At 35.0% G+C, this 10,034-nt stretch overlaps 2 protein-coding genes across 2 annotated transcripts; both read left to right on the forward strand.

Annotated features, from left to right (window-relative positions):
- The first annotated feature begins 139 nt into the window (after nucleotides 1–139).
- On the forward strand, nucleotides 140–3,554 carry LOC109100796 (toll-like receptor 4). The gene is made up of 3 exons (XM_042768663.1): nucleotides 140–266; nucleotides 748–914; nucleotides 1,007–3,554. The coding sequence occupies exons 1-3, from the start codon at nucleotides 180–182 to the stop codon at nucleotides 3,213–3,215; spliced, it is 2,463 nt and encodes an 820-aa protein (XP_042624597.1). The 5' UTR covers nucleotides 140–179; the 3' UTR covers nucleotides 3,216–3,554.
- Nucleotides 3,555–4,302: 748 nt separating this feature from the next.
- On the forward strand, nucleotides 4,303–7,875 carry LOC109100794 (tripartite motif-containing protein 16-like). Its single transcript, XM_019114228.2, has 6 exons — nucleotides 4,303–4,783; nucleotides 4,933–5,028; nucleotides 5,854–6,087; nucleotides 6,184–6,343; nucleotides 6,867–6,926; nucleotides 7,023–7,875. Exons 1-6 carry the CDS (start codon nucleotides 4,385–4,387, stop codon nucleotides 7,541–7,543), a joined length of 1,470 nt encoding a protein of 489 aa, XP_018969773.2. The 5' UTR covers nucleotides 4,303–4,384; the 3' UTR covers nucleotides 7,544–7,875.
- Nucleotides 7,876–10,034: the final 2,159 nt, after the last annotated feature.

A 10,034-nucleotide genomic window follows, 5' to 3' on the forward strand; every position in this document is an offset into this window, starting at 1 on the left:
GTCAAATGTGATATAAATTGAAACAGTTTCACACACACTGATGTGTGAATTTAAGTAATATTCAAGATTAGTGACAGGAAACTTCTTAGTTTGCAATAGGATCTAGAATCTCATGTCTAACAGCTTGTTCTTTGTCACGTCAAGTTTTCCATAGATCTCACGCAAGATCATTTCTAACAATGATCGTGACATTTGGGGAACGGATGATTTTCCTATGCTTAATCTTGATTTTGGTGAATGCTGGACAAGGACAGGAATGTACCACGGTAAGAACAACCTACTTCATATATATGCTTTAAATGTTTTGAATACTGTTAGTTTATGTGGGCCCAATAATTAGCACAGTACTATTTTGTAGTAGTGTTACTGATATTATTCTAGTAAGCTAAAGTATTATAAACATGCAGGACTTCTGAACTTTGGTATTAATTTGACTCACGTTCTCTTGAGATTTTTATTTTTTCAATGTCCCAGGAAACTAAATATTATAACAAATTATATTATATTAGTAATTTCATAATTAACCTTGTTTTTTAAGGAAAAGGGAAATTTCATGCACTTTTCAGAGCTGGACTTTACTATCTATCTATCTATCTATCTATCTATCTATCTATCTATCAGTAAAGTAAAAAGGCCTTGGTGTCTCTAAGACAGAACCCGAAGGTTATAAAAATAAAAAAATACCAAAAGTAAGTTGAAGTAAAAAATAAAAAATGATCCTTTCCTGTGTCTTTCTTTCATTTCTAGTTAATAAAGGATATGGAGTACTCATGTTCTGGGAAAAATTTGACTCATATTCCCAGCAGTCTTCCCTTCAGTTTGACATCTCTGGATTTCAGTTTCAATTTCTTGAGCTCTTTACATAAGTGTGTATTTCCTGTATTGTTGAATTTACAAGTCTTGGATCTCACAAGGTAAATGAACAATCATGAATCATCATGTGTTACAATTTACACATGTTAGCCATTTTTCAAATGTACTCACTTTTAATCTTTTTGCCTTTCAGATGCCACATCAAGCATATTGAAAATTATACTTTCTACAATGTGAAGAATTTGACTAATTTGATTCTCACTGGAAACCCTATTACATACATTGGACCTGAATGCTTGAATTCTTTACATAACCTACAAAGACTAGTTCTTGTGGATGTTGGTCTCTCATCCTTACAGCTTCAAATGAATAATCTAACCAAGCTACAGGAGCTTAGAGTCGGGACAAATAACATCCAGTCTGTGTCTCTCCCTCCATTCATGAGCACCTTCAAAGACTTCAGTTTACTTGATCTACATGCCAATAATATATCCATCATCAAATCCAATGACACAGTTGTGTTGCGAGAGATCGGCAGAAACATGACTTTGATTCTCTCTAGGAATCCATTATTACACATTGAACCAGGAGCTTTCAAAGGCATGTATCTCAAGGAATTTCACATACAATCTGCTTTTGTTTCATTAAATGCACAAAAGGAGTGTCTAGAAGCTCTTGCTGGTCTTAGTGTGGATAAGTTGATCATTGGTAGTTACAGAATGCAGTGGAAAGTCAAGGTGTCAGATGCGAGTTATCTTGATGGTCTTTGCTCAGTTAATTTCAATGAAATATATTTTGTTCTGAAAGAATGGTCTGACTCTGAAATGCACTTGTTCCGCTGTATGATCAATGCAACAAAAATCACAGTGAAAAAAGGATATTTCAGAAGCATGGAATATATTCAATTTCGCCATCTTAAGGAGCTGTATTTAGGCCCCACTTCATTATCTGTTTTACCATTTATTTCACACATACCTAGCTTAGAAAAACTAGTGGTTAAGAATAATATACCCATGTCCTTTAATGGCATCTCTGATTTGCCTCTTCTTCAGTTTGTAGATTTGAGTGGAAACTTTTTGATTATGAAGGACTGCTGTTCCCAATTTTTTCAAAGGACACCAAATATTCGATACATGAATTTCAGTCAGAACTCAGAGATAGGGATGACCAATAAGCCATTTTCCGGATTAGACTTGCTTGAAGTATTGGACCTCCACCATACAAAACTAGTCGTAGTTTTTTACTTTGGATTTTTACATGGTCTGAAAAATTTAAAGTATTTGGATATTTCTTACACAAGTATTACTTTAACAAGACAAATGTTTTTTCAGAACTTGAACAATTTGACTGTGCTTAAAATGGCGGGAAACAGTTTTCATGGTGATGCATTGACCTATGTCTTACAAAATATAACAGGCTTGGAGGTTCTTGATATCTCACACTGTGGCATTGAAGAAATCTCCAGGAGAACTTTTATTGGTACGCAGAAAATACGGCATTTATTTTTAAGCCGAAACAAGTTGATGATTTTGGATTTTCTGGCCCAACCAGAGCTTAATACCCTCACATCATTTTATGTAGATAAAAACAGCATTACTAGCGTCCCACTTCATGTTCTCCAAAATTTGCCCACAAACCTTTCAGAGTTTGATTTGTCCTCTAACCCCATCGATTGCTCCTGCTCCCAGACAGATTTTATTTCATGGATTATCAAAAATCAGAACATTTTGAAGCAACCAGAAAATATTTTCTGTAAAACCTTTTCACCAAGCTCAGATTTTAGAGCAACAGACTTTGACACTGACAGCTGTGTGCACAAGAAGAGACTCACAATTGTTTTATCAGTATGTTTTGTTACAGTAGTAGTTCTTTCATCACTCTTGGTTTATAGGTTTCAGTTTCATCTTCAGTATTGCTGTATTTTACTGAGAGGCTACAGAACACCTGCACAACAAGAATGTACCTATGATGCATTTGTGATTTTCTCCAGCTATGATGAAGTCTGGGTCATGAATGAACTGATGGAGAATCTGGAGAACGGTGTTCCACCGATTCAGCTTTGCCTTCATATGCGGGACTTTCAAGCAGGGAAGTCCATCGCTTCCAACATTATTGATGAAGGAATAATGGGCAGTCGTAAAATCATTGTGGTTGTGTCTCAACACTTCATTGATAGTGCCTGGTGTCGCTTTGAGTTTGAATTAGCTCAGTCTCGCTTTATGATGGAGCGCAGTGCCAGCATCATCATCATCATTCTGGAAGACGTGGAAGAGAGGAAGACTAAGAAAGTGTTTGGACTTCATAAGCATCTGAAAAAGAACACATACCTAAAATGGAGCAGAGAGCCTTTGAGTAAAATGAGATTCTGGATACGCCTCAGGAAAGCTATTTTAGAGCATTAATCTAGGCAAATATGTATGTGAATGTGTGTAATATGAAATCAAATCAACTGTGGCTTCAATTTAAACAAATAATGTAAAGTGGACTTGTTGCATTTTGCTTCATAGTCATTTTTCACAAAACAATCTGTCTGTAATGTTCCATTTGTTGTGGATACTGCACACAGAGGGCTTTAAGCTCCTCTTGGTACTTCTCTCTTGAAACAAAGGTGAGAAGTGAAAGTTGCATGCACATATGAATAAGTGAGAATACAGTTTCAACAAAACTATATTAAACACTATTGTTCTTTTGTGGTCAAATAAATTCAGTTCTAACTTCTCATAAAGGTATTACTGGAAACATTGATGTGTGGATTTATTAAGTAATATTCTATAAAAAGCAACAGAAAAGTTCCTAATTTAGTGCATGATGACTCTGTAGCTGAGTTTCCAACCTTTGGACTGTAGTTTGCTCTTTTTCACTTGATTATGCGTTAGGAGTTTCACAGCTCTCTCTCTCTCTCTCTCTCTTTCTCTCTCTCTGAAAATAGATCATATCTCATATGAAATGTAAAAATATGAAATAGCTCATATGAAAAGTAAAACAATATTTATTTATTTCCTAATTTACATTTTTGGGCTTTCAGATGTCATGTACATTATGATATGATGATACTTAAAGTATAATGTGAAGAATTTACTTTGATTCTCAGCTGTTACACATTTTAGATCTGGATGCTTAAATTGTGTGTAAATTAAAATAAATAAAAAAAATACTTTTAAGCTGTTGCACATTTATTCAGTTGTGTAACACAGTTTATATAGAGAAGTCAAGTTTTCTTTAACCAGCAGAGGAAACTTACACAGCATTAACTTTTTTGAAACTGTCATCATAAAAACATTTACAGCTGAAACTGCAGACTTTTACTTCCTCTTTATGGTTCACCATCAACACAATGGACTTGTGTGTGTAAAAGGTGTTTGCAATGTTTATGTTACAAAATTCACATATTTGCTTTTCTCTTTATTCTGACATCAGCTGTCACCTGTGTATTCAGGAGGTGTCACCCTAACCTGGTAAACTGGTTTATCACACATGCTTCACATTTCTCTATATAATGGATGTGTCAGTACAGTTTCATTGAAACTACATTTTACCACTTGTCTTTGGATTATGCCAAGAGAGTTTAAACATGTCTCGAAGCAGTACAGCAAACCAAAGCCGTTACAGCACTCTAGAGAAACCCCGGCGGTCTGGAAGATACAGCAGCTCCAGCAGCCGGAACAGCTCTGGAGAAGTGCTGTGTGATTTTTGTCTGGCTAAGAAGAACAAGGCAGTGAAGTCGTGTCTTACATGCTTAACCTCATTTTGTGAGACACATCTCCAGGCTCATTATGAGTATCCAGCTCTCATGAAACACAAACTGGTGGTGGCAACAGGGCAACTGCGTGAGAAGATCTGCGCGGAACATGATAAACTCATGGAGGTTTTCTGCCGTTCTGACCAAGCATGCGTTTGTGTTATGTGTATCATGGAGGAACACAAAAAACATGATATTGTTTCAGCAGCTGCTGAAAGGACAGAAAAACAGGTGAGCTTATCAGCAAAGAGAACATTGAATGTCATGAAGAATGCTACTCAGCGCAACTAAATCATAATTGTTAATAAATTAAGTGCTTTCACACAGTGAGAAGACTAACCGATCAATGTCTCAGTGAATTTTGTGTTTTTTTTCAACAGAAACAGCTTGGGGCTAAACTGATGGCTTCACAGCAGAAAACTGAAGAAAGAATAAAGAAATGGCAAGATCTCAGACAGGCAGTGGCCTCCCTAAAAGTGAGGATTTTAGAAAATGATTTGGAAGAATTTGCTGTTCATATCTGTTACTTAATTTCTCAAGTTAAATAAACTGATGCTACAGTAAGGTTTATTTGTTGTAATTAGTTAATGCATTAGGTCAGGGTTTCCCAAAGTGGGGTTTGTGAGGCACTGCATGTCATTTGACTATTAACCGACATTGAGAACTGTGAACAAATGTGTTGATGCAAATATGTTGTTCAATTATTGAAATACTAGCTTATAATCTCAGGTGATTCTTCAACTACAATATTTGGTCATAGGGGTTCTGTTAAAAAAAAAACCTTTGGGAATCCCTGCACCTATCCTTCACATTTTAGGATGTACAAATGAACATTAATTAAAGTATCATGAATAAACATGAATAGGTTTATAAACTAAATGAATGTTAAATACTGTAAAATTGTTAATTCATGATATTAAATGCCTTAATTTATGTTAGTTAGTTTAACTTTATTGTAAAGTGTTCTTAAAAATGAATCTTTATTGGCATCAGTGATTCCATATGGAATCTTTAGCATTTATGGAACCTTCCCATTCCACAAAAGGTTCTTTATAGTGGAAAAAGGCTCTTTAGATTATTAAAATGTTTTTGAGAACTGTCTACTAAAAGGTTCTTGGCTATGGTATCCCTGCAATGTGTTAAATTAGCTCACTGTGCTGTTTCTTGCTTACCAGTTGATTAAATATTAGAATGGTGCATTACATCTGTTCCATCTCTTAAATGTGAGGTAACATTTGACTGCTGAAGGAAAAATGTGAATAACAGTCCCTATCTCATCCATGGTATTTTTCTCATTATAGCATTCATCTCAGAATGTACTGGATGAAAATGAGCGTATTTTCACTGAACTGCTGCGGGCACTAGAGAGGAGGCATGGAGAAGTGAAGGAGATGATCCGAGCCCAGGAAACCCTTCTGCTGACACGTGCAGAAGGACACCTGGCCAGGCTGGAGGAGGAGATTACATTACTGAGAAAGAAACACAATGACCTGGAGCAGCTGTCCCAATCCAACGATCATATCCATTTCTTACAGGTATTGTTAAAAAAGCGCTGAGGCCCATAAAGCATTTGCATTTTCACTAAACAGTTCCCTACATATAAAATAACATATCTGCTTATTCTCCCATAGAGCTGGCAGTCTCTTTCTGCTCCTTCTGGATATGAAGACTTGTCCAAGGTGACATTAGCCCCTCATCACAGTTTTGACAATGCAAAGAAAGCCATCTTTGACCTCAAAGTGCGGTTAGAAGACATAAGCAAAGAAGAACTGAACAAAATCTCATCAGCAGGTACTCAAAACCCTCTGTTACAAATCCATAAATAAAAACAATAATAATGTGATATATAACTACAATTTAAGAGGACTGTTTTCTATTTGAATATATTTTAAAATCAAATTTTGTCCTGTGATGCCAAAGCTGAATTTTCAGTCTCATTACTCTAGTCTTCAGTGTCACATGAGAAATGTTTCCAATATGCTGATTTGCTGTTCAAAAGCATTTCATTATTATCAGTGTTGAAAACTGTTAATTATTAGTGTTAATTATTAGTGGAAACCATGATATACTTATTTGTTTTATTATTTGATTAATTATTAGATGAATAAAAAGTTCTAAATAACTGCTTTCGTTGAAAATATAAATCTTTTGTAACATTATAGACGTCTTTACTGTGTTTTTGATCAATCTAATATATCATTGCTAAATAAAAATGTTAATTTATTTTTTAAATAAATCTTACAGACCCCAAACTCTTGAACGGTTGTGTATATATTGTATAATATGTTTACACATACATGTTTTTCATCTGCAGTGAAGGAGGTTAAAATTCTCCAGACTCTGGATCCCGCAAAAAGGGAGGAGTTCTTAGAATGTAAGTTTAAATCAATATAATCAAGAGTGAGACAGTCATTTTATATAAATAGATTTTTTATGTTGATTAATTTAATAACACCACTTCTCAATCTAGATTCCTGTCAGCTCTCAGTGGATCCTTCAACAGCCCACCCAAACCTACACCTGTCAGACAGAAACACAGTGGTGCGGATGAGCAACGAGCCTAAGTCGTACCCGGAGCACCCCGATCGCTTCGATTACTGGCAGCAGGTGCTGTGTAAGGAGGGGCTGGCCGGCGGTCGCTACTACTGGGAAGTGGAGTGGAGTGGCACAGAAATAGACATCGCTGTGACTTACAGGGGGATTCAGAGGAAAGGAAATAACAATGCTGGCAGCTTTGGGGGGAATGACAAGTCTTGGAGTTTGTACTGCTCTGAATCCAAGTACTCTTTTGTACATAACAGCAAAAGAACAGCTATTGCTGTCCCCAGTTCTTCCAGGATAGGGGTGTATGTAGATTACGAGGCTGGAACAGTGGCATTTTACAGTGTGTCTGACACAATGAAGCTCTTGCACAAGGTTCAAGCTAAATTTACTGAGCCCCTTTACCCTGGCCTTGGAGTCTGGGGATACGGGACTACAGTACGACTGTAAATATAGAGTTAAATAAAGAGTATAGTATATAAAGAATATAGAGTAATAAAACACTGATTTTTTTTAATGTGTAATGCATAAATTAGCTCATTGATTTTATTTACTGGGTTGTTTCTTGGTTTAAAATACTCTAGACCAACACTTACCCCCATTAGAAACACAGACACTGGGTATATTTTGTGTGCTATGTTACACAAAAAAGTAAGAATCCTAGATATAAATACATGACTCTTTTTATTATTATTATTATTCAAAAGACATCCACTAGACGGAGCCATTCCAATTTATTTTGAAAGTGAAAGATTTGTAATACTTTTTTTTTCTTAATAAAACCGGGGAAGGCAACTCTTGAGTTTTGTTTTGTTTTGTGTATTGTGTTTTATTTGTCATTTCCACATTTTAAAATGTATTACAATAACCGATATGACTAAGTCATCATTTCAGGCTTAAGAAATATTTCTATGCTCAAATGAGACAAACTTTTCACAATTAATATCTACATTCACTGACTCACACATCACTCATTCTTTTATGTTCTTATCCATGAATATTATTTCATCATTTGCACATAGCGTCAGCTGGTTACATCAGAACATCCAAAGAACAAAGAAAGAAGAAACACGCAGCAATGTAAACTGATTAGGATTGCTATCATGCAGCAGTGGATCTGTCTCAGCATAGTACAGCTGTGAAATCGTGTTTTCTTCAGATTGGTTGTTGTTATGGCAAACTGTTAACTATATTTAATTACAAACCATATTTATTGTTGAGGATTGTTTTTATAGTAGGCTGTTGTGTGGACAGAATATGCTTTGGTAACAGCTATTCTGAAAATCTGACCAACCCTGCACTAGGATGATAGTGTCAGCTGTGATGCTTGTCTGATAAAAAATGCTTTTTAGACAAGATGAGCAATGCATTGAACATTACACAATCAGTAGCACATCTAATCAGAGGGGAACTCCTATCAGAATGTACTAAAACTCTAATATAAGTATTTACATCATGCATAGCTTATCTCGTCTAGCAGAACAAAACATCAGGACGTACAACCACTTTATTAAATACAAGTAGCAGCTTTTCATAGACAAGACATACATAATGATAATCAAATGTTCATTTAACAAGATTGTTAAGCTAACCTATTCTGTCGCTTGTAATGGTTTACTACAGAGGTTGCTCAATTGTGATGCAATGATGTCTGGGGCCTAAAAAAAGCATTGCACTCTTTGCACAGTTTTTCAAGACATCGGCTGGTCAGGTCAACATAGTTTCCTCTAAACAGAAACCTTCTGGTGTTAAATAAGTTTGAAAGGAAAATAAGCAGTTTCTGACTTGAAGATGACACACAGTTGATCTTTATTATTCAAGACACTGGTCAAAGTGGAAACACTTACATTTTGCATTCTTTCCTATTCCTTTAATGTTGATTTTTTTTTATTTTTTTTATTATTATTATTACAAATTATATTATCAGCATAACACTTTGAGTGGAAAGTTGAATTTTAGTTAACATTAAGTAACATGAATCACATTTGAAGATGGCTGAAAGTGTCAGGGACGTGTATTATCACAGATGATAATTAAGAACTGCCAAATCAATTATCAGTAACTTAATTAGATAATTTTCAGCAAGTACGTCATGACTCATGACATAACGTCAAATTATCTCTTCAGGCTACATATCTCACATAATGTACAATGGCTTCTCCATCAAACAAAGACTGTACATTTAGATTCTGTTATTGCCATTGCACAGAGCACAAGGAAATTAAGTAGCCATCCTTGGTGTTATTCACAAATAACATCAATAGTATTGGAACAGTATTCAAATAGAAAGGTGCAGGATCTAATAAAAATGTATATAACCTATACAACAATAGGACAATATTAAATGTAATGAATTAGTCTGCTTCAACAACTAAAGTACATGTAGGCCTTATGAAGGATCAATAAACCACATGTTGATTTAAATGTTAGGCTTTTTATGAACCACGATTAAAATGTTTAGAAATTAGAATTACAATGTCTATAATAAAATAATTTAAGAAACATTAACTAAATAACATAAAATGCAACGTAAAACACCTTATGTAGGCTACATATATTTCATAAACGATTTAAATAAAATATTTTGGGAACGTCTCTTTTTTACTGCTTTCATGTGCAGTTAATTGATGATTTGAAGTTTTACTCATAAAACTACAGGCCTACATATAACTACACTTCACTATAACCACATGTTGAATGTATAGGCCTAATATAGATGTTTACTGTAAATTAAATGCTTTTTTTTATCTCTTTTACATTTATCGTATCTAGATTTTGTTTCCGTGTCTACAGTACATAAATACTTTTTTTTCTGTCTCTATAGTGGTTTTTGTGCATCTTTTCACCTCAAAATTACAAACAACATGTACAGTGTATGAGGATGTTGCTGTGTGTGTGTTGAGCTGTGTCGGGAGGCGGAGCTGTGTGAACAGCTGGACTG

Source organism: Cyprinus carpio, chromosome A13, assembly GCF_018340385.1.
Source record: "Cyprinus carpio isolate SPL01 chromosome A13, ASM1834038v1, whole genome shotgun sequence".
Taxonomy (NCBI): Eukaryota; Metazoa; Chordata; class Actinopteri; order Cypriniformes; family Cyprinidae; genus Cyprinus; species Cyprinus carpio.